The sequence below is a fragment of the Megascapheus bottae genome, chromosome 20 (genome assembly GCF_031878675.1).
Source record: "Megascapheus bottae isolate mThoBot1 chromosome 20, mThoBot2.hap1, whole genome shotgun sequence".
In the NCBI taxonomy this organism is placed as follows: Eukaryota; Metazoa; Chordata; class Mammalia; order Rodentia; family Geomyidae; genus Megascapheus; species Megascapheus bottae.
This window is the reverse complement of record NC_143528.1, coordinates 30,896,033-30,921,990: the sequence shown is the minus strand read 5'-3', so window position 1 is coordinate 30,921,990 and position 25,958 is coordinate 30,896,033. Positions and strand designations below refer to the sequence as shown.

The 25,958-nt window shown below is 34.6% G+C and overlaps 1 protein-coding gene across 2 annotated transcripts in view; it reads right to left on the bottom strand.

Moving 5' to 3' along the window:
* Nucleotides 1-25,958, bottom strand: part of Spock3 (SPARC (osteonectin), cwcv and kazal like domains proteoglycan 3) — a 243,269-nt gene that overhangs the window by 66,289 nt on the left and 151,022 nt on the right. For both annotated transcript variants that reach the window (XM_090354216.1, XM_090354217.1), the window contains exon 5: nucleotides 13,097-13,220. In XM_090354216.1, coding sequence (XP_090210342.1) covers nucleotides 13,097-13,220 — 124 coding nt within the window. The remainder of the gene's footprint in view (nucleotides 1-13,096; nucleotides 13,221-25,958) is intronic.

The following is a 25,958-nucleotide window of genomic DNA, read 5'->3' as shown; positions in this document are numbered from 1 at the left end:
ATACCAAAGGCCCAAATCTACTAAAATAATAGATATATGTATATATATATATACTTACATTAAATATATAATTCTTAACTGACTTCATTCTTATTATACATTATGCATCCATACATTTCCTTTTTATATAAACATACACAAAAAACATACATTGAGCTTCGTACTTCATGTGCAAATGTTTTTGAACTTACTTTGTTCTAGGCCATGGAACAATTGCATAGACATGACAATAAGTGTATCATAAAGCTGTTTCCACAAATCCTAAGGATTATTTTACTTGCTTTAATAAAAAAATAACATCATAATTCATTTCAGTGCTTATGTAGCCAACATAGAAAGAATTGAGGGAGTGGCAAAATTACCTCTGTGTTTATACTGAAAGTGATTGAAAAAGATAAACAAATGTCATGGAACAAGAAAAATAATTCCTTAATTTAGATACTGAGACATCATTTTCTGAATGTGGCTTTTTGGAATAGTTCCTGAAATATTTTCAAGTCACATTGCCTGAACAAAGATTGGATGGAAAGGTTTAGGCGCCGGTGGTTGACACCTGTCATCCTAGCTATGCAAGAGACTGAGATCTGTGGATTATGGTTCAAGGCCAGCCCAGGCACTAAAGAATGTGAGACTCATCTCCAATTGACCACCGAAAACCAGAAAGTGGAATTGTGGTTCAAGTGGTAAAGAGCTAGCATTGAGCTGAAGAGCTCCGTGACAGTGCCCAGGTCCAGAGTTTAAGCCCCATGTCTGACCAAAAAGAAGAAAAAAAATGAACTAAAAGGAACACATTTCCAGAAAATTCTAAGAATCAACTAGGTAATTTTTCCCAGTATACTAGTTACCATGAACAAGAAAAATTCTCATCCTATGATATATTTTAGGCAGCAGTGATTATCTAGAAATACATCTTACTAATTCTGCAGTAATGTGATTTCTTTAGTGGCTACTATCATAATTTAGTCAGGATAAATCATTTTAAACCTAAATAGGGTAGACTTTCTGGCTCCAGTTGACAAATGCAACAGTGACTAATTTAATTCCACTCCAACTGATATCAAGAAACACTGAATACACCCAGTAGCTAATCAGATTATTCACATCTCTACAGCATTTTAGAGTGTCTTGTCAAATAACTCTTTAATGGAGGAAGAACATGCTTAAATTGTCCTTCAATAAATGATTCAAATTACTATGTACTTTGAATACACTTACAGTTTTATACTGGCCCTTTTAGACCCTTTTAGACACTTCATTCCAAAGATAATTCCACATTTCAATAATTGATAATTATTTTTGCCATGTAAAACCACAATGAACTTTAAATGCAATTAAATACGACCACTATCAAATAAGACAGTGAAACCAAGAGTTAAGCATATGAGTATTTAATGAAAGCCAAAGGAGTTATATAAAACTTTGAAACTTGAATTTTATCATAATGTCCCTTAAGTTGATTTTAATACCATGAAACCGGTCATATATAGACAGTCACACACAGTGAGATGAAAGGTGGATATCCTTAGGAAGGGAACACAAAGGCACAATACCTACATGCGTCTAATCATATAAAATAATATTTATTGAAATAAACTCCAGGAAAAGGAAACAAGAAGTAGTCCCATTGTTGAAAAATAAATCTGACCTGTGGCCTCAAGTTCAAGAGCAATTTTAACCAACAAATCATTATTAATTATAGCCAATAATTGATTTTACTATTGAGACTATGAGATAATGTTCAAAGATGTTCTTTGTCATCTCCATTTGGATTTTCAATATAATTTATTTTAACATTGATTTTTTTCACATAATATATGAATGTGCTAACAAATGGACCAATAAATGAGCTAACAATAACAAGAAAAAATATTTTTTATGACAGACATGTATTTTCTGGATAAAACCTGTTGACTTTTCCTTTTCTTTAATTGTTAGGTGCTAGGAAAATAAGGAAGCATAATATTCATATGAAATTTTATGTCATTTTCATAAAACTTTCACTTCTTAATATTTCTTCAGAACAATTACCACTAAAATGTGATGCTATCTTCAAGATTTTTATGATATAACTATAGCTTTATAATAAACTATTTTTAAATGAAATTTCTTCCTTAGAATGATTCTATCACATGGTTTTCTCTATGCTTTTCTGTAAAGACAAACAAAATCAAAGTCTAGCAAACATCTACTGTGTGTATAATCATATGAATTTAGACATTTGCAATCAAACAAATCCACTTATCTTTATTTATGTATAGATTGCTTTGGAGGAAAGAAATCTTTATGAAATTTTTAACTAAAAGATAATTTAAAAAAAATCAAAATGTCTCTAAATTTTTAGCTATATCATCTGATTGCATTTCTAATTAATAATGTTCAATTTACTTAATTATCATAAAGCTGAAATATTTATCAAGGTGTAAGTGAACTAAAATATCACATAAAGGGCATGCTCATTAGTTGATAATTACCAAAAATGCAAATGATGTAGAGAAAGAGATGATTAATGAACTTCTGATTAAGACCCTAACTTCGGGGAATGCTTAAGTTATGATTTACTGTGAAAAGCAAGGCAGAAGGTACGTTTTTTAAAATATAAGTCACCAACATATGCCTTATAGTCATTTATTTAATAACAGGATCAAAGAGAAGGCAATATGGCCTTACTGTCTGAGCCATGTGTGATGTATAGACAAGACTTAACTGCAAGAGTGAGCAAACACTAGGCCAGCTATTCATATCTTGTTTCGAGTTGATGTCATCAGCTTATTCATGGAAGAAGGTTTAGAGCAGTGGCCCACAGGTGGGAATAATCGATCTATTCTCTCTAGGAAATCTGGAGATTTTTGTAAATTGTTACTGCTAGGAGCAGCGGTGGAGGGATTGCTGCAGTGTCTACTAAGTAGATGCCTGAAAAGCAGAACACATCAACTTCCTCACACAACCCTGCACCCACTACCCTGCACTCCATCTACATATGCCCTCATGTGCACACCCCATACACTAAGAAGAACAGAAAAACACAGAGCCAAAACAAAGGACTATTGTCCCCAAAGGTCAATAGCACCAATTTATAAACTTTGTGTTCTTTTCATTTAAAATTCTTAATGGAAGCTTGTTACTTATTTAAAACAAATCCCAACTACTACTCTTATGACACTCAGAAATCACATATGACAGACCTTGGGCTGGGAATGTGGCTTAATGGTAGAAGGCCTAGAGAGCTTGAGGCCCTGGGTCCAATTTATCAGTACCATATAAACAAAACAAAGAAAGAAATGAAATTAGTTAAAAGTGTTTCAGAAAAGAAAAGAAATCATATGACAGACCTTAAGATAAAATATTTAAACTTCTAGGAGAAAGCAGAAAATTCTTTTTATGCAGGAAGCAATATAATCAGAGAGAACTGATGAATGGGACTTCGTTGCCATGCAAAAATGTCTAAAAGCATAATTTTGAAAATTGTTCTAACATCACAGTCTTTAAATTAGAAAAAAACAACACTATTTGATTAGAGGGAGATATGTTGCAATCATCTGTAGTGATTCAAATAAATATGCTTGCCTCAATAATTATGTGTGTCTGCTTCAAATTCACATTAAAAATGGAAAAGCAGTTTAGAACATGAACTTTGAAATTAGCTAAGTGACTATGGCTAAATTTCTTTACATTTTTTGTGTAATGAGTTTCTCAGGCACAAAAGAAAGCAAACATATATCCACATGATTTTTGAGTACCTCCCAGGAAAGTAAGCTATAGACATAGACTAAATGTATAGTATATAAATTCTATGAATGTTAATTCAGTGAAAAAGTCATTAGTTATCAACATCTGGTCAAAAATTAGATGCACCTGTAACTATGCTTTATTATGATATTATCTCACCTGCAAGAGTTGCTTAATGGTACCAACCATTAAGAATATTGTTACAGTATTTCAGTTGGTTATCTGATATATTGTATATATGCCTATTTGGTTATTTGAAATTGGATAGGGAAGGAAGGAAAACAAGACGAGGGGCGAGGGTGGGGGGAGGGAAATGAGGACCAAGCCATGAGAAAGGGTATCAATGTATGTGAAGTAATGCACCTTCTACCTGGTGAATATAATGTAACCCTTCTATTAATTAAAATAAAATATATGAAAAAAAGAATTTGGAAGAAGGTCTTTAATAAGCCCTTTGAGGAGAGAATTTTTTTAATTCCTGGTTTCAACCTGTTATTCACTATTTAATGTTCCAATTCCCTTTTTTTAGCAAGTCATAAATCTCTAAGAAGTTATCTATTAATTACAATAAAAATCATATGAAAAACATTGAAAAGAAAAAAAAAGAAGTATATATTAGAGGGCAATAGCCTTGAGCTGAAGAGCTCAGAGACAACACCCAGGCCCAGAGTTCAAGTCCCACGACTGACAAAAAAAAGTGAAAAAAATTCGGCTAAGGGTAATGGGTACCAAGACATGTGAAAGGGTATCAATGTATGTGAATTAATGCAAATATCATGGCAAATATCATGTAACCCTTTTATTAATTACAATAAAAATATATTAAAAAAAATTCGGCTAGTGGTAGAATACTTGCCTAGCGTGCAGGAAGACCCGGGTTCGATTCCTCAGTTCAGGCCCCATGACTAGCAAATATATTAGGCATTAGGAAAATCCTTTATAAATTAGTGGCTTGACCATGTTTGTCAAAGTAGTATAAATGAGCTTGAAATATCCCGGGGGAACACAGCTATGATTATCACTTGCAAGTCACTATACAAATACACATTGTCTTTGATGTAGTCAAAAGCCACTCAAGGATTTAGACATGAATTCAGGAATATTAAAGAATTTTTAACACTATCAAATGGTTCGTATCCATCTAAGAAGAGAAAGATTTGGCATATTCTCTGTATTGGTTATTTTTTACATTGTTCGTAAATGTTGTAAAACTGGTTTTATACAAGGATGGGAGGATAGCCCTATTTTTATGTGGAGTAGAGCTGGCAGGAAAACAAGAAAAAAAGACAGTGAGAGTTTGGCCTAGTGGTAGAGTGCTTGCCTAGCATGCACGAAGACTCGGGTTTGATTCCTCGGTACCACATACATGGAAAAAAAGATGGAAGTGGTGTTGAGGCTCAAGTGATAGAGTGCTACTCCTTGATAAAGTCCAAGGACAGTGCTCAGGCCCTGAGCCCAAGCCCAGGACTGGCAAAAAAAAAAAAAAAAGACAGTGAGAATAATTAGTATTTATGTATCTTCCAGTGTGAATATTTGTAAATAAGTGAGTGAAAAAGAGATTGTCACACTCTTTTTCCTAAGAAATCAATAAAACCATTGAAGTTTCATAATGAATTATCTTAACATAGTCATTAAGCCTAGATAAGAAGTCTATAACCTAAAAATCTATGTATGCATCATCATCATCATCATCATCATCTCTGTTCACCCATCCATACATCCATCCATGCACCCATACATCCATGCATGCATATGTCTATCCATCCATCCATTTTGTTAAGCATTAGTGAGAAACGTGTCCTAAACTCATGAAATTCACTGTAAATTACTTCAATATCCTTAACAGAACAAGAAAATAAACATTTGTTTCCATTGGGTTTAAATGAAAATATTTTACAGGATGTTGTTTTAGAGAAGGAAGAGCATGAATGAACACAATAGATAAAATTAAAGAGCTCTAGTCCTTTAACACAATGTGCTCAGACTGTCAACGAGGCATCATCCAAAGATAGCTGTAATTCTAAAGCATATTAGACTTTCTTATGGGAAATACACCATCTTAGAGACTATAAAGCACAGAAGAGAAGTTAAGCTCCTTTAATCTAATAAAAGTTAGAGAAAAGTGATCTAATCAATGAAATAGCAGAAAGGCAAAGTATTTCTTTGTCCCTGCAATGTGATTTGAAATTATTCATAATTGAAAAGGATTCTTTGGCTATTTAAAAATAGAAGCAATTTATTTAGTACAATAACCTTGTCACAGAAATAGCATATCATTTTTATATTTAATTGCATTTCCTTCTGTGTATTTTTTCTTTCTGAAAGAGAAAAATCATTCATGGCCACACACCCTCATTTCTTTTTAAAAATATTTAATTGTAATTAATATAGGGGTTATGTTATATTCACCAGATAGAAGGTGCCTTACTTCTCACACATTGATACCCCTTCTCATGTTTTGGTCCTCATTTCCCTCCCCATACCCTCTCCCTTTTTCATCTGGTTTTCCCCCCTTCCCTTTCCTATTTCAAATAAACAAATAAACATATGTACAATATACCAGATAACAAGGTCAGATAATATAACAATATGAGATTAACCAAGGGGCAAGAAAAGAGATGAGAAATAACACAGTACATTAAGAATAATAATCACACATTATAAAGCTCCTGTTTCCATATCCTGGAGGTCCTTTCATTTAGCCTCATCCTATATAGCCTTATGTATCTAGGTTTTAAGCCATTGTAATACTCTGCTAGGGGAGTCCAAGGTTTGTACACCCTCATTTCTTTTTATCTATAAATATTCTGATAATAAAATAATATGTTACAAAACACTTAATCATTCCGAACCAGAATATTTCATACTTGTAAATTATTATTATGAGGACAATGTAAATCCAGGATTGAAGGAACAATAACTAGAAGTTATTTATAACTCTACTCACTATAATTAATTTACTATGTCTATTTTGAAAATTAATTTAAAAAATCAGTTTCACCTTCATTGACAAGTATATTTAAATGAGTATATAATCCATAGACAAGAGCCAGGTGCCAGTGGCTCAGGCCTGTAATCCTAGCTACTCAGGAGTCTAAAATCTGAGGATTGTGGTTCAAAACCAGGCTGGGCAGCAAAGTCCCTGTGAGACTCTTATCTCTAATGAACTACACACACAAAAAATGCAGAAATGGCATTGTGGTTCAAGGGGCAGGACAGTAGCCTTGAGCACAAAGAGGCTCAGGGACAGCATCCAGGGCTTGGGTTCAAGCCCTAGGAACAGCAAAAATTAATTAATTAATTAATACAAGAAGAATGTTAGTCATTATTCATTCCTAAGGCCCACCAAAGGCCAAAGTGTTAAGGGTCCTCAGTGACTCAAATATCTTTATTTTTCTGAGATTATTTTTCTGCTTATTTCATTTGTGCTCTTTTTGATTCCTAATTACGTTCCTCTAGATGATATGGTAATACATACTGGAAATGAAGGATGAAGATGAGGCAGGAGACTAGCAAGCTTAAGACTAGCCTGAGCTATACCTCTAACTCAAGTGCAGGCAAACCTGCAAATCCTGGACTCACGTGTGTAATTGGAGCTCTTCACAAGGGTAAATCTATGCGTGGAGGAAAGTCTCTGAGACTATTTTTTTTGCCAGTCCTGGGGCTTGAAAACAGGACCTGAGCAATGTCCTCGGGCTTTCCCAAGGCTAGCTCTCTACCACTTCAGCCACAGCACAATTTCTGGCTTTTTCTATGTATTTGGTACTGAGGAATTGAACCTGGCTCTCCATAAATGGTAGGAAAGTTAACCACCAGAAAGCTGAAGGTGGAGTTGTAGGCCATGTGGTAGAGTACTAGCCTGGAGCACAAACGTTTAAGAATAGTGTCCAGGCCCTAATTTAAAACCCCAAAATGAACACAAAAATTTGATATTAACATTTTAGTTATACTGTTGGATAAATTATGATCATTAAATCTCATACAATTCAGGGCTTACCTTCCATGGGAAAAAATGTAATGTCTCAGATAATGCAGATGAGGTACAAAAGTTTCTACCTGTATAAATAATATGGTATGAAATCATGTAAATAATCTAGGATTAGTGTTTTTAAAAGTAAATTGAGTATGTGCTTCTAGCTGACCTGCAAGTGCCTTTAACTTCATATTCTGATTAAATGGCACACTTAGGGAGTCACATTTCCCCACTAACTGGGAACCTTATTTGTAATTCAAAATAAGCTCCTGGTGGCTATGCCTGGGAAATGTTGAAGCCAAACCATTGCAAAGAGATGTAAGCTTTTTTCACAGTTAGAGCTCTCCTCAAATATGGAGATTTCTCCTAGGGAAGATGACATCCTATTAGATGTCCTAGAAGTCCTGTCACATTCCTCTTAAACATGAGCTTTCAAAATGAAGTTCAGTCATAACACTGCCTTGAATACTCAGTTCTTTATGAAGAGCTTATCCATGAATACAAATGTGCTTGGGTTACATTCTTGACCAGTTTGCTACACATAAACCAAAAGACAGAACAAGCGGCAATACCATTCAATATAAAAAAAAACAAGACAAATTCATATTGTTGGTATTCAACTTAAAATTATCCTTAGACACAACATAGTGAAGAAGAAAGACAGAATTGAATGCTAAGTACTGGACATCACATTTAGAATTAGGTGTCAGAAAACCGCTATCTACTTACAAATGGTAAATATATATATATATATATATATACGTGTATATATATATATATATATTTTTTTTTTTTTGCCAGTCCTGATCTTGAGCTCAGGGCCTGAGCACTGTCCTTGGACTTTCTCAAGGCTAGAGCTCTACCACTTGAGCCTCAGCACCACTTCCAGCTTTTTTCTATGTATGTGGTACCGAGGAATCGTACCTGGGTCTTCATGCATGCTAGGCAAGCACTTTAACCACTTTAACTCCCGGCCAGTAAATATATTTTTACAGTTACTATAAATAGTGACTAATAAGAACTAACAAGTCTTATGGTGAAAAGGAGAGCAAAACATAACAATGGCATGCTGAAGGTAATATATATCAAAATATAAGTTCAGTGCTTCTTCAATGTGAATGGTATGAATTTTAGGCATGTACACGTGCTTGAGAATTCAAAGGCAATACTACGAAGTAATTACACAGGGATTCTATGCACAGATACAAATTAAAATTTTCTAGAGAACTTTAAATTTTCTATGTGAAGAACCTCAGCAGAAACCAATTTTACAAGAATCTCTGTAGCCAGGACAAGCAACACATATGTACACTGGATATGTTTATTCTGCTTCCAGCAAATACACACACACACACACACACACACACACACACACACACACACACACACGCACATGCACGTGTGCCCACACAATTTTATAAGCAATGCTCATTCATTTATAGAAAATTCACATGGCATAATTGAGTAGGAAAGACTTTAAAATCCACCCTCTTGTCCTCAGGGAATTTATATTATGGATAGCCTGTTCAGTTCTAAAACATTAGTATTATTTAATTGATTTGTGCTCACAGCAAATGTAATATATAATTTACAAAAGTGACAGACACATCCTTGGGCCTACACAGATGCTGTACTGGGGGCCAGTTCCTGGTTCTTACTGAAGCTTCACAAAGGCAATCAAACTAAACTGCCTGCAGGGAAGAAACAAAGCCTTCATTTTTGCGTCAATTTCAAGAATTATTACCTCTCAAATAAACTTGAACAGAATTATAATTTTTTTCTGGTATTTCTAAACTTATAGAAGTTCTAAAACAGGTAGCTCTTTGTTTTGTTAGTCATGGGGCTTCAACACTGGACCTGGGTGCTGGCCCTGAGCTCAAGGCTAGTGCTCTACCACGTGAGCCACAGAGCCACTTCTGTTACTTCTTTTTGCTGATCCTGAACTTGACGTTTAGACACTGTCCCAGAGTCTTATACTCAAGGCTAGTGCTCTACCACGTGAGCCACAGAGCCACTTCTGGCTGATTTCAAACCATGATTCTCAGAACTCAGCCTCCTGAGGAGCTAGGATTACAGGGGTGAGTCACTGGAGCCCTGCTGGGCTACTCTTTTCAAAAGAAAAAGTAAGTATACTTCTAAAAAGTGAATCATTTTTCTTAGCTGGATAAAAGGAAGATAGTAGGACAAGAATAATTTATTGAAACTTACATTTTCCAATGTTTTTGAGGTATAGGAATTTTATAGATTTTCATGTGTTCATGAGAATCATTGTATTTCTCTGTATTCATGTTTTTGAGAATTTTTTTAAACTTTTTATTCTTGAGGTAAAGTATGGAAGGGTTACAGTTATATTTGCCAGATAGTAGGTGCATTACTTCTCACACCTTCATACCCCTTCTCATGTTTTTGTCCCCTTTTCCCTCCTTCAACCCCCTCCCAATCATCTTGCTTCCCCCCATTTTCTTGAGAATTTTTATAAATACTGATCTCCAATGAAACAATTAATTGAACCTGGTCATTTTGTGTAATGCTGAATATTTAAAATTATATCCTTGCTACATTTGAATAAAATATTATTTTAAATAACTTCTTTCTCATACCATATCTCAACATTTGAATCTATTTTTGAAATAGTACACTCCACCTGAATTGTTTTCATTGGAATATAGTAAACTGAGCTGACAGTTATATTTAAGCATGGAGTTGTGTTTCAATTAGTACAACGTGAATATGGAAGGTCTGAAAATCAGGACTGAGATTCTACCCAAAAGTTGTTCAAACCACTGTACCATACTTCTCAAAGTGTATTGACAAGGCCACATCAAGAGTCTTCTGGAAATTTCTCTGACCTAGTTTCATTCTCTGACAGGTGATTGTTTAGAAAAACAATAAAATAGTATGTTCATGAAACCCCTGCCTCTGTGATCTTAGGTCTTGATCTAGTATCTAAATAGCCCAGAATAAAATTTGGGAGGGGGTGGAAAGAGGGAAATGGGGACAAAAACATGAGAAGGGGTATCAAGGTTCGAGAAGTAATGTACCAATTTCCTGATGAATGTAACTGCAATCCCTCTATACATTGTCCCAACAATGAAGTATAATAAAAAATAAAAATATAAAAGTCTTTACTTAGAACTTCAATCACGATAAAATTTGAGAATGTACTGGTAAAGAAACATTGGCCCATAATTATGCAGTGTATTTAATTTCATATCTTAGAATCTTACTTTTTTTCAAGGCTATACCTTAAGATTAGAATGGTTGGTCCAAGATGGAGAATTACTTCACAGAATTCTACTGCATAGAAACAAGAAAGGTGATTTGAGGTTACTAAAGATCCAGGTAGATTTTGAACCATGTTGTTTGTTATATATTCTAATATAGATAAAACATTTATTGAAGATGACACTAATACCAATAAGACTTAAATTCATGAATGGATTCATTTTACTAACAGTGTTAATGAGATTCTGTGATTGTGAGATTAGGCTCACTGTGTGCCTAACCCATGAAGAAAATGGAAAACCTCACTGAATCTGCATGAATGAATGTATTTATAATAGACATGCAAAATCAGTGCTTTACATATTTTGTAATTCTCAAAGCATCAATCAAAGCTTCCAAGATAGAGAGTCAAGATTGCAGGATTCATGATGCCAACAAAGACTGCTGTGAAACACCTATGACTCTCCAGGCAGAGGATTACAATAGCACCAAACAACGCCATATAAGATGAGACAAAAGGAAAGAATCTCCAGGATATGGAAACAAGAGCTTTATATTGTGTGATTGTTGTTCTTAATGTACTATGTTATTTCTCTTCTCTCTTGTTGCCCCTTGGTTAATCTCATATTGTTACAGTATCTGACCTTGTTACGTGGTATATTGTATATGCGTTTTTTTCTTTATTTGAAATAGGAAAGGGAAGGGAAGAAAACAAGATGATTGGGAGGGGGTGGGGGAGAGAAATGGGGATAAGAACATAAGAAGCGGTATCAATACATGAGAAGTAATACACCTACTATCTGGTGAATACAACTCTAAGCCCTCTATGCAGGACATACAATAAGTTTTTTTTTTTAAAAAAGGTTACTGTGAAAACAAGCTGTGACGGAAAGGCCTGGAACAGGAATTGAGGGATTGCTTTGACTGAAAAGCACTGACTCTTCACTTTGGTCTGCAGGCTTCTGGTAACTAAAGTCCACACCAGAGCTTGTCCTCTCTGCTTTCATATAGCATCTGTCTTCTTTACCAACTTAAACTCTGTGTCCATTTCCTTTGGCAACTCTGTCCATAGATATACACATATAAACATAGTAATCAAGACATCTTTAAGCTTTGTAGAAATGGCATAAACAACTGAGCACTGAATCTTCTACATGTTCAATTCCAGTTTAACGGTTAGGTCCTAAACCTAAGAAATCAATTCCATCTTTCTGTCATAACTGCCCGTTCCACTAAACCATTCTCTGCTGTACTCTGTACCCATCTTGGATGCAGGAATGACAGGTGTGCCTGATAAATGCCTCCCATAAGGGTCAAAAACCACTACCAGGAAGCAGCTTTTCTGTCACTGACAAGATTTTCCTGGCCCTCATATGGTGACACTCAGCTTTAACAGTTGGAACAAGACTGCTTGATTACCCATGTACCTGCCCCATTTTTAAGTTCTTGGAAGCACCTTGAAACAAACCTGAGAAATTCTTGTCTTTATTCCATGATCCAATCCAGTATGGTTACAACAAACAGTTTTCTTTCATTTTTAACTATGATTAATTCTTAACCATTATGGGACAACAAATAGAAAGGCAGAATTATGTGGAAATAAGATCAGAGCATTGAATAAGAGATACCATGAAATCTTGGCTTTGATGTCAACTATATATGTGAAATTTATCATTTTTCTATACTTTTGCAGGTCTTAGCATTCTTAATTTGTTAAAAAAATATTTTTCTTGGAGGCTTAACTGAGATACTATAGGAGAAAACATGAGATGAAATGAAAATTAGTTACAACGATAAAATATAGGAGAAATCAAGAGATGAAATGAAAATTACAGTGATAAAATATAGCTGATATTATCATTAGAACAGTAATGATTATTAATGTGACTGCACATGATGCTCATATTTCTGACCACATCTATAGCTGGGACAGACAAATTGTTGGTTTTTCATATACCAAGGCTTAGAAAATTCACTACTTTGGTATTTATATTTTAAATAGTATGACAGAAAAGAAACAAATATACAATGGATCATGAATAACCAGTGCGTTATTCATGTTAAATTAAAGGATGAGTCTATTCCTTGAACAATGACTTTACAGAGTTGGTGTTTTCAAAGGGTTGCTAACTGCATTACCGATTTCTTAGTGAATGGTGTAGTTGCCTTTACCTGAGAAGAATAAGAATGGCCATCAGAACCACAAACAGGGCTGGTGTAGAGCCCTGGGCACTGCTTACAAGTGGATGGGGTGAGGCCTCTCCATGGCTTATGGCCTGCTCCTGTTTCTTTCATACTGTCAAAGAAAGAAAGAAAGCAAACAACCATGAAATACTTGAGTTTAAGAATGCATTTACATTGGCAGATGTCACTGACACATGCCTGTAAACCCAGAAACTCAGGAGGCTGAGATCTGAGGATTGTGGTTCAAAACTAGCCGGGGTAGGAAAATCAGTGAGACTCTTATCTCCTATTAATTACTGAAAAAGCTACAATTGGAGTTGCAGCTCAAATGGTAAAGTGTGCTAGCCTTGGGTAGAAAAGCTCAGATACAGCATCCAGGCAACTGGATGGAAAAAGAATACATTCACATTAACTTTTCCATTTCCTATTGCCTTATCATCCCTTGAGTATTAATTGGCATCTGTTAAGTTGGGTTCTCAATTTTAGAATATTAATTCATGCAGTAGTCTTCAGTATCTTTTTTTGTATCTCAGGATTTTTCCTTCCAGAAATGGAAGCATCATTTGCTCAACAAAACAGAACTCAGCCATCTCAAATTCTTCAAGCTGCTTTTGGGTTTGCTTAATAGCAATATGAAAAATGAAAAATCTAATTCACTATTGGCTTGAAAATAAGTGAAGTTTGCTTACAGAAAATACGATTAAGAAATCAAAATTTATCAGTATTTAGACAGCCAGATTAGTAGGTTTAGTGAAAGCAAACCCCTTTCATTGCCAAGAAATGTCTAAAACAATGGATCCATTGGGCTGTGATCTAAAATAACAGGAAAACACATTGTCTTTTGGCACCAACACCTAATGTTATTTTCTTCCTCACTTTTAAAGTACTTTATGCTCTCTCACTTTTCATATTGTTGTTGGTTGTTGGGCTTCAACTCTGAGCCTGGGCACTCACTGTCCTTAAACTCTTTCTGATTGAGTTTAGCACTCTATCACTTTATGCCACACACAGTTCTTCTTCAGGTCTTCTGGTAGCTATTTTGAGATAAGAGTCTTATGGACTTTCCTGTCCAGGCTCTTTGAACTTCGATACTCAAATCTCACCTTCCTGAGTAGCTAGGATTACAGACATGAGTCCCCAACACCTAAACTATTCTCTATTTAAGTGAACCATTATTACAGAGAAAGGGAGGGCTTAAAAACCAGAAAGAAAGCAATAGTAAATCTACTTGGAAAATATGAGTCACCACTCACTAGTGATAATTGTATCCCCAACTAAAGAGAGAAAATGATCTCTACTTTCCTTCCAATGTTTATCATGTTTTTGTGAACAAGCTAAATATACACAAAAGTAGACTCAAAATACCACACTACTGAGAGTCATTATAAAGTTTTATATTATAAAATTGTATTCAAATATGAATCTTAATCAGTTAAAATTTGAATGGACAATATATATTTCCCATTCTTTTTCTTTCTCCCTCATCCCTTTGCTGTCCTTTCCTAAAAACATTTTCATATCTACTAGCTTGAGTTTTACATTCTTCTTTAAATTTTGTATATTATGCTAAATGACCATTTTATGCTTTGCTTGACTACTGAATTTATCTTGAAATAAGAAAAATGGAAAAAGAAATGCTAAATTTCATGCCTGACTGAATAATTGTCACAACAAACAAAGGGACATTAAAACAATTCCTAATTATCTGAAACATAATTTTGTGCCATTTTAACATCCGGAAATGAATCAAAGAGAAATAAAAAAAATAGTCTTACTACCCATGTACTTTCAAATTTTGCAAATGAACTTAGATTATAAACCACACAATTTTTTCTCTCCAATACATCCATTGGTTTCCTAATCAATAAAACAAAACTATTATACTTAACTGGAATTACAGTGAACAATAACATGTTCATGTATTTTATAAATATCCAACTTTATGTACCTTTTTGAGTCATATTATTCCCTCCTTGTATAAAATATCCAATCTTAAAACTGCTGTAAAATATAGGGAATAAGTTATCTATAATTAAAGATTTTCAGAAAATATTTCAAAAAATTTTGTAATTCCAAAAAACTTCTCATCTGTTAACCTATAAAGAATTCTTTATATGCCAACAATAGGCATAATTTAATGACTCATACACATATACACTATGTTTTTAGGAGCTATTCTACAATCTGAAAGTACCAGAAGGGAGAATTGTTGAACACATGGAGATCAGATTTTATTTGTAGATGAAATGATCATTGTCAGTTTGAGTGGGTTTTCCTGTATTACAGACGTGATAATCTATAACATGTTTTACCATTTCAACAAGTTTTAAGGTCCTAACATTGGTACCTTTCCTTTTGTAAAATATTTTCTTAATTTTCAAGCACATTTGCCTCCAATATGTTGTTGTTTCCTCCCCGCGTCCCCCCCCCAAGACTGAGATCCTTTTATATACTTTATCAATTATATGAATCACTCATATGATTTCTATTCCTACTTAACCCAGACCCATTGAGATTAGCAAGTTCTGAGGCCAACTGAACAATATGTACAAGTGCTAGTGGCAAACATTCCATTCTTCCTTGCTTCTGTCTCTTCTAGGTCTGAAGTTGGGAAAGTTTTATTGCAGCTTAGATAAAGGCCATTTCGCAGACTAAAAATATCACTAACCTACACATTGAGCCTCTCCACTCACATGCCAGCAGAGCAGCTGGGCTGGGAAAGATGTCATTGTAATCACTGCATGTGATTGTTTACAAATCAGACTTAACCCCAGCATCCTTCTGGAATGACCGGAACATTTTGACATCTGTGCAATTTACCCAATCACATTCTTGATTTTCCTCTGGTTCAATTATGCTTCCAGAAATAGTGTCTAAGATGGAAGAATTTGTTTTCTGTGTTGGCTGGAATAAATTCCTGGAAACTCACTAGCTTGAACAACAGAAGTTTAATTTCACATAGTCAAGTTAAAAGCCTGAAATCAGTATCATATGACTGATATCAAAGGGTTTAGTTGGACTACATTCCCTGTGGGTTCCAGGTCTATCAATATGCTTTTGGTGACTGTTCACCGTGCTTGCGGATGACTACATTTCTTTGGTCCATCTTCACCTTTCTTTCTCATCTGTGTCTGTGGCAGGATTTCCCCTGCTTCTCTTATAAGGAAATATCTGATAGTATTTAGAAGTCATCCTGACAAGCCAAGATAAATTCTTTTTCTGAGGGCTCTTAATTTAATCATATCTTTCACCATAGAAGGCAACCATTTATTGCACTGACATAGAAGGAAATCATTTTTGATTTTATAAATGAGGGTGATGGCATATTTGGGGACCATCCTAAAGCTCTCACTTCAGAATGGATACAAGGTAAAATATAGATTGTGCCTTTCTTAAAAGAAAGATTTGAAAGATGTCTTAAGTAAAATCATACTTAAATAATACTATAACTCAAATATAGAGCATACATTCTATTTTTCTGCTCTTCCCAAGCCATTTACAGATAAAAGGGAAGATGTCTGGTCAAAAGTGATATTTTAAGAATTACACGGGGCCTGCTAGAAACATGTGTTTTGTTTACCTTTGAATCAGCGGCAGGCTCCAAGCCAATATACTTAACATCGGTCTTATAGCTCAGTAAATTATAGTATCATTATATTTTATTTTAGTTTTTTACTAGACTATATTTTAAGGAAGTACCAGAATTTCAGCTTTGGAAAGTACAAGAATTCTGGGCCTGGACGCTGTCCTTGAGCTCCTCAGCTCAAGGCTTCCGCCCTCCCCTTGAGTCATTGTGCCACTTCTGGTTTTCTGGTGGTTTACTGGAGGTAAGAGTCTCATGAACTTTAGTACCCTGGCTGGCTTTGAACTGCTATCCTAAGATCTCAACCTCCTTAGTAGCTAGGATTCCAGGAGTGAGCCACCGTGCACAGCTGATTTTCCCAGTTATATGGATAAAATAATAAAAATAGCAGAGAGATATTTTGCTTCTTACTGTAGAAGAGAGAATGGAGATTAGGATATTTTCTTTTTTATTTTGTTGTTGATATTTTCTTTTCTTTTTTTAAAATTGTACTATATAGAGAGGTTACAGTGATATTTGCCAGATAGTAGGTGCACTGCTATCCTTCTCATGTTATTGTCCCCATTTCCCTCCCCCACCCGTCACAATCATCTTGTTTTCCTCTGTTCCTTTTCCTATTTCAAATAAATAAATAAATAAATAAACTCCTAGTATAACAATAAGATTAGGATAGTTTCTAATCTTTGTTTTCATTCAGTTAGCAGTAGTGGTCAAGTGGGAAGGGGAAAGAGTGTGAAAGACAGGTATCTATCACCTTGTGGGCTGGATAAAGGCTCAATCTCATCAGGAGAGAGGCCATGGCAGAAAACTACAAATCTGAATTTGTACTTGGGTAAAAAAATCTTTCCCCAAACTTTTTCACATGTTCTTTTTTTATAACTTACTTTTTTTACTTTTTAACTACAACTAATTATTCTTTCTCCAAAATTTCCCTAACTCTATTACAAAATAAGTAGTCAATAAATATCAATGAATGGGAAGGAAGGAAGGAAGGAAGGAAGGAAGGAAGGAAGGAAGGAAGGAAATTAACCTAGGATTTCTGAGCAAACGAACTACTGATCATGGCCTGTTTGCTTAAATTCATGGTAAATTAAGAAGGAAAATTCCATTACATAGTTTTATTTTGTAAAGCATTTGGAAAGGAAGTCTGTATTAATGCCATTAATTTTGGACTAAAAGCTAGCTAATTAGAACGCAATAAAAATAATAAAGTTGGCTCTGAAGTTAAACAAAAGGTTTATTTCTCCTTACAATTATTTTAAGTCATAGCTTGAAGGAACATGACAAAGCATTTTTATAAAACTTCCTTCAGTAGATTCAAATTCATCAGAGGACTATTTTTAGACTCCTGATTTACAGTTTGGGGTTTGATTTTCATTAGTCATTTAGGAAGCAAGCATTCAGGAAATTAAAAATGTGCCTCTTCACAACTATAATAGTACTTTAAGAACATTGCTAATTTACAGACATTTTTAGCTTCTCTTGCAACTGTTTTGGATAAATAATAGCTAATTAATTAATAAGCTCCTATTAATTTTCTTTTGAAAAAGCACTAAATCTATCTTTCTAACAGTTTTGTTCTAGGCAACCTGTGGCTATGAAACAAAAGGTATTCAAGACTTCTCAACTCACCCGTAACAACTCAAGCAAAGGGCAGAAAGATGGCTAAGATTGTATCCTGTTTACTCTTATTTAAAAGTCCAAAATAGCTGCTGTATGAAAATTGTGAGCTAAGAACAATGACTTGGTATGTAGTATCCCATGGCTAAATTGACTGGATTGGAAATGCTTTCCAGCATTGATCAAATATTTTCCTGCACTGAAGCAAACTCAAACAAATACCTTGGTCTGCTGTAACTGTGTTAGAGACTTCAGGTGAAATAGTATGTTTCTTCACTGTCTTTTATTGTCTCTAATTCATTAAATATTTATTTAATACAATCCATGTTTGAACTAAATGAGATATGGAGTATCTGAGAATAGATAAAGCTTCTAGTTGCCCTTATTTGAATGTTATTGTTAGGCTAAATGTTCTTATATAGGTGAAGTAGTAGTCTATTGACTATAATTCAAGTAAATGTTAATCAATTGGCATTCACTGAAGTTATATTGTGGTTTGGATATGAGATATTCTCACAAAAGCACACAAAATATTTAAATCTTAGTATTTAAAAGTGAATTATTTGAAGTAAGGAAGTAAATTAGTTGAACCACTGCAACTTAACTAGTCCATGGCCTCTTTGTCTTATTCTACCTTCCCTCCAGCTACTATACTTGGACAGATCTGTGGCATCATGAACTTTCACACACACACACACACACACACACACACACATACACACGTAGGTATGGTTATTCTCCCATAATCACTTGTATAACCTAATGGTACTCCTCTCTCACGGCACTGATACCAATATAAATAACAGACTATGTTTCGACTATACTAGGACTGGTGAAAAGATATGAACACTAAAATCAAATTTATAGAACAGATTGGTATCACATAACCATAACTGTGTTCTGTTAAAATGTTTATGGATATTGATAGTAAATTTTACAGGATTTCTGTGTGTCACCAAGTGTTACTTATCTTTGGATTTTATTTTTATTTTTTGTTGGTTGTGGGGTTTGGACTCCGGGCCTGTGCACTATTCCTGAGCTCTTCAGCTCAAGGCTACTGCCCTACCCCTTGAGCCTCAGCTCGAGGTTTTCTAGTAGTCAACTGGAGATAGAGTCTCATGGACTCTTGTGCCGGGGCTGGCTTTGGATGATGATTCTCAGATCTCATCCTCCTGAATAACTAGGATTACAGGCGTGAGCCACCATGCCGGCTAAGTCTGTTATTTGATGTGTATATTTTTTCAGAGTATAACCCCCCAAATAAGTCTGAACACATGTTCAAACATTGTATTATTTAATTTTTGATGCTAAATGAATATAAAGTTTAGATGTAAAGGCATAAATAACTAAAGATGATATATGAGTACAATGCCACATTTCTTCCATAAGAATTTATGTACTCTTAGATATTAGTCTGGACAGAACCTTTCCTATTACAGTTTTATAGCATCCACCATATACTTTCACTTTTTCAGTCCAATGCAGAGGAAGCATGAGAAAGCACAGTAAGAACAGAATATCACCAACGAATGTTATCACCTCCATGTCCAGGTAACAGGAAATGGTTGAGATTTGTCTTGCATGCTCACTCTCACTTATACTCTGTTCTGTCATTCCAGAGAAGCAAAGATCACAGTCACAATGGCACAGTAAAAATGGATGAGTAGTGAGGAAATAAAGCTTGCCTAGCGAAGGAGTTTAGATGTGTGTAGCCACTCATGATCTTGAAAGAACTCCATCTCCAACAGAGAAGCTAAAGGTAAGTTCAGAAGAATTTATAAAGCATAGGGCTCGGACTAAACTGCATGCTGATTTATGGCCTTTAGAAGCTACAAAACAAGAAGTATTTTTGTTTTGAGTCATTCATGTGCAAAAAATTAATATATCATTCATAGGATATCTCCTGATTTAATTCAATAGATGGACACTCTTCTATTAAGACACACTCTTGAAAAACACTAATCAAAGCCTCGAAAACTACAGGACAGCAAAAATCAGACTAAGAATACTCTATGGAATTTAGCTTAGTCCTTTGGAAGGCATCACAGGTGTTGATATTTGCATGATACATTCAAGTCAAATTTATAACACCTTAGCAGCTGTACTGTAAATAGTGTCTTATAAAGAGTCTACTGAGCAATAATTGCTACTCAATATTCATAGCTGAATGAAAGTGACTTGTTACAATTTTTACCCATTTTAGAATCATCATTATGTAAAACTTTGGCATATGGAATCTGTCTATATTAGTTTAGGAGGAGGAAAAAAGGTCCACATATTCCTTTTTATAGGAATATAGAAGAAGAAATGTATAAGAGGAAAGAAGAAATCCTTGCACTTTGGCAGTTTTGGAGTGTATCTGTTTAGGCATTTTGACAAACTTTGCTAAAAGTTCTATTCTATTTCTTGACAACATCTGCAGGAACATGCCAATTAGACAATCTTCATTTGACTCATATAGTGGTGTTGCTTTATCATTTTAAAATATGATGGAATGCTAGTGAAATATTTTGTAAAATATTTTAAACAGATTCCAATGTGATCAGAGGAAAGATGTGTTCAATAGCTAGCTATGTGAAAGCAATTATTTATGTGGAGCCAATAATATAACCCTTCTATTAATTACAATAAAATATATGGAGAAAAAAGAAATTTGACTAAGAATTTGACTGAGAACTATGACTAGCCCACTTTCAACCTACCAGATATCTTGGGATGGTGGGCACAAGCTACTGGAGCATATAATCATATATGTATATATGCATATACAGATATGTAGCTGTGTGTATATGCATATATATTCATATCAATGTATATAAGTATATATATATATCAGTTAAACTATCCTGTTCTTTAGTTTTAATTATTCATTAAAATAAAGGCTAAGTAAATTGAAGACTATTACGTGAAGATTTATTAATTTTCTTTCTCCTACTTACAATGTAACTTTTCTAGCAGCTGAAATTTCTCTCTTATTTTCTTAATCTTGATATCCAGAAGTAGGGACCCTATTCCTTCATCAAAGTTTATGAAGAACAGGTGTCAAACACAGAAAATGGAAGTCTGATAAAATATTGCTTTACGTTTTGGACATAAAGTCATTATATCTTCAAGAGGAAGGAGACATCATGAGTTTAAACATACTATGCAGATAATTGAGAACATCTTTTTTCAACTATAAATACATCCAAAGAGGTTAATTCAAGATATTTAAAAAGCTTGCAGGAATCAAATTGGTGCTTCAAGGATACATTAACTCCCTTTTCAGGGTGGTAGAATGTATGAAGATGATTAATGCAAATATGCCCTGCTCATTTGACATTGGTTATGTGTTTTTTACTCAGCTATAGTAGCAATAAATAGAGAGGAAAAGGGGGAGTGATCCAAAAAATGTGAATAAATTAGAAAATAGAGCCTATGGCATTTTCTATCTAATGTTTATGACAGTGATGAAATAGCAGAGAAGTAAAGAGAAAGGAAAATAAAATAAATCCTAAAGAATGAGAATAAGTGAAAGAAGTATCATTAGAAATAGGTAGAAAAATTATCCTTAATAAAAATGTAATCCAGTTTTAGACCCATTAAAGATATATTTGATATTGCTTATTAATTACTACTACAATTTTGGTAAGACTATAGATGTGTAAAATATGCTATGTGATAAGGTATGCTATGTGATAAGGAATAAAGGAAATAGTAATTATGAGAGAGCAAACAATTTAACGAAGGAAACAAGCACAGAGAGATTATTTTTTCTTATTTTATTTTATGGTTATAAAACACAATGAAAGCATACTAATAACTGAAAGATTTTAGTCCAATTGCATTTAATTACTGTTGAAATATTTTTATAATGCTACCATTACAGTACAAACTTAATAATACATAAAAATTTTTATTTTTCTATTTATGAAATTAGAAACAATCATTACAGAGATATCAAAGACTATACAAATGTTTGGTTAGAAAGGCAGCATCTCTTTATAACTGAGGATCGTTCTTTTCAAAATTTAATTTCTATTAAGTCAGATGTTTCAATACTTCAGCATCAGAGCAAAGCAAAGCTTTGCAAAATTTGATTTAAAGAGTACAAAGGTTAGAAAAATACAGAAAGGCAAGAAAAGTTATAGACCCTGCCAGATGGTAGGTACAAGTCAAATTATACTGAGAGACCACAATGAGAGACATAAATTTCCATGAAATATAGAAGAAATGTCTTCAGGTGAGGCACATCATAAAAATGCACCAAATATAAAACATTTGCAATGTACCCTGAAGGATGGATATATGTGTCTGTTATCTCAGAATATTCATTACCTTCGCACATAAAGTTTTAACAGCTGTGACAGAATGTGGATTGCAGTTACTCAGGCAATGCCATGGAAATCAAAAGAGTTTTCTGGCAGGACAGTCTTTTCAACTGAGTATGGAAAAATTCACTAGAATTGTGAAGACGGAAGAGGCCTCACCCACTGGAGCCAGATGAATGAATCATCGCATATCAGAAGATCAGTGCTGGGAATGAATGAGTATGCCTGATCCAGGATTCCCAGATGCACGTGTGAGGGCATTAATGTTTGAGGACAGGGAAGAAAGAGACATCTCAGTACAAATGCATGGGAGCCAGCAGGTTACAATCAGTCATGTCTAATTGAAGGGTCAAAGGGCACCGGGACAAGCATGAAGCGGGATTTGATATTTTGGAGAGACTCTGAGCTTTGAAGTGATCAGTTATAAGGCAGTAAATAAGACTCAATAAAGGTTGTTGAATCGTAATGTGAAAGACTCAATTAGGTATCCCCAAGAGAGAAGGAATGAAAACCTTTCTAAATTTCTTCTTTCTCTCTGGAAAATTAAAAGCAACAAGATGTTTAGACAAACGTCCCCTCTTTGATGAGTAAAATGAAACACAAACATAGCAACCAAAGCAAGACAATTAAAAAGCACACAGAAATAATGCACCCAAATCATGTACTTTTCAGCCATCATAATTTCTCAGTTTGTGGGGTTATGAAATACAACTGTCTAAAAATATATTGTCTGAAACTTGTTGCAATAATGCCTCTTTGATAACAACATGGCCTATAGATTCTAGCAGAGTATTAGCCATCTTCCATAGAGATTATCAAAGGAATTTTGTACAAGATTTGGAGCCAGTAGCCCAACTCCATCCTCTGATTCTTTTTTAACATGAAAACTTAAAGCCTCAAAACAATTGGATTCCATTCCTAAATTCACATATCTTTTCAGAGGTCATTCTCCATTGGATTCTCCCATCTTTGGACAACTTCTGGGCAAAGATAATTGTGGGTATTGTTACTTGTGATGCTTGTAAAGTAAATCCTTGAAGGGACATAATTGTTTGAAACAGAAAGCAGATGTCTTTCCTAATAAGAACAGTGAAGATAATGTCTTCCTTTGCTGAAAAGGTTGGGCAGGTTCATAAACAGTATCCAGGAATCAATTTTTGTCTTTCCTACAACAAACTGGCATGGCTTTAAATCAGATTTCTTAATACATTTTAGCTTCAGTAGCAAGAAATCTGCAGTAGTTTTCATAGTGCTAATCACCATATTAATGCTGCTTTTTATTTTGGAAGCTCTTGGAAAATCATCTGTTGTTTTCTCCATTCTAGCTGCTAGCAGTTGTATGTGCCTATTTTGTCCTGCCTTTCTTTCTTTTTCAAAACACAGAGTTGAAGAAACACAACAAATCAGAGAAAGTCTGGATAAGTGGGACTGTATTAAACTGCTAGCAAATGAACTAGAAAGCCTACAGAGTGGAAGATCTTCACTAACCAAATAACAGACAAAGGCCTCATATCTAAAATATATCACTAGCTCAAAAAATTGAATCACTCCAAAACTAATCCCTAAAGAAAAAGCCATCCCATTAAAAGATGGGCCAAAGACATAAAGAGAGTCTTCTCTGAAGAAGAAACAAAAATGGCCTATAGACACATGAAGAAATGCTGGACATCTCTGGTCATAAAAGAAATGCAAATCAAAACAACTCTAAGATTCCACCTCACTCCAGTTAGAATGGCCATGATCAAAAATTCTAATAACAACAGATGCTAGAGGGGATGTGGCCAGGAGGGTTCACTACTACACTTGTTGGTGGGAGTGCAAACTCGTTCAACCACTATGGAAAGCAGTGTGGCAGTTACTTAAAAGACTAAACATAGAGCTTCCCTATGACCCAGCAATTCCACTACTTGGCATTTACCCAACCATCCAGAAACAAGGACATACTAAATCCACTATCACAACAATGTTCACTGCGGCACTATTCACCATAGCAAAGATATGGAACCAACCCAGATGCCTCTCAGTTGATGAGTGGGTCAATAAGATGTGGTATTTGTACACAATGGAATTCTGTGCTGCTGTCAGAAAGATTGACATCTCTCCATTTGTAAGGAAATGGAAAGAAAGAAAAAATCATATAAAGTGAAGTAAGCCAGACTCAAAGGAGAGATCAGAGAGAAAGAGAAACAGAAATGTGGGTAAACAAAGGTATTTATTGTATTTGCATAATGTAATTTGGTACTTCCAAAATTGAGATGATAACATTCTGAGAATGACACAAATGTTTCTTTTGTTCTCATTACAAGAAGGAACATTGTTTTCTATCAGCTTAGATTTTGTTCTTGGATCATCACTGTTGCTAATGAGACATATTAAGCAGACTTGGTGTTAACACCATAATAAAAAGGATTTTTTAAGGCCTTCAAACAGCAAAAAGTCTCAGTAGGAAAATTCATTAATTTAAACAACAGGAGAGGAGACTGAATATAAAGATACATGTATGTTGGCATTTCTCTGGTTCTCTCCCCCCACCCCCGTGTGTGTGTGTGTGTGTGTGTGTGTGTGTGTGTGTGTGTGTGTTTCTCTGTCTCTCTCTTTGTGTCAGTCTTGAAGCTTGAATTCAGAGCCTGGGCACTGTCCCTGAGCATTTTTGCTTAAGGTTAGTGCCCTACCATTTGAGCCATAGCTCCATTTTAGCTTTCTTGGTGCTTAATTGGCAATAAGACTCTCATGTGATTTCCTGCCCAGGCTGGCTTTGAACTATGATACTCAGATCTCAGCCTCCTGAGTCTTCAATAGCTAGGATTGCAGGCATGAGTCACCATACCCAGTTGGAAACTTTCTTTTATATTTAATTTAAATTTTTAATATGTTCTATTAAAATATTGACTTCCCTTTCCACAAAGCCCTTGGATTTCATTTCTCAGTTTTCAGTTGAAAGACATGGATGCGGACACACTGATAGCTCCCTATGTCAGATTCTCTTTTGTCCCAAATTTCAAAAATAAAGAGAGGTATGTCCATTATATTGCAAATTAGATATCATGAGACCATGGGGAAATTTTTATTATTTGATTAAAATATGAATGAATGGCCCTGTCATAAGAGATTCAGGATGAAAACAGAATACAACTTTGGATTCTCTCTGCTTTCAAACAATCTACACACACATTCATTTAGTAATAGCCCATATTCATCTTATTTTATTTATCCCATATTAGGTCCTACTTATATGGAAAGAAAAGGACTATTGATTGGTGTCACATAATTTATACTATATGGTAAGGAAATTTGGCATGAATGAATTAATTAAACAATAAACATATTCTTATTTTCT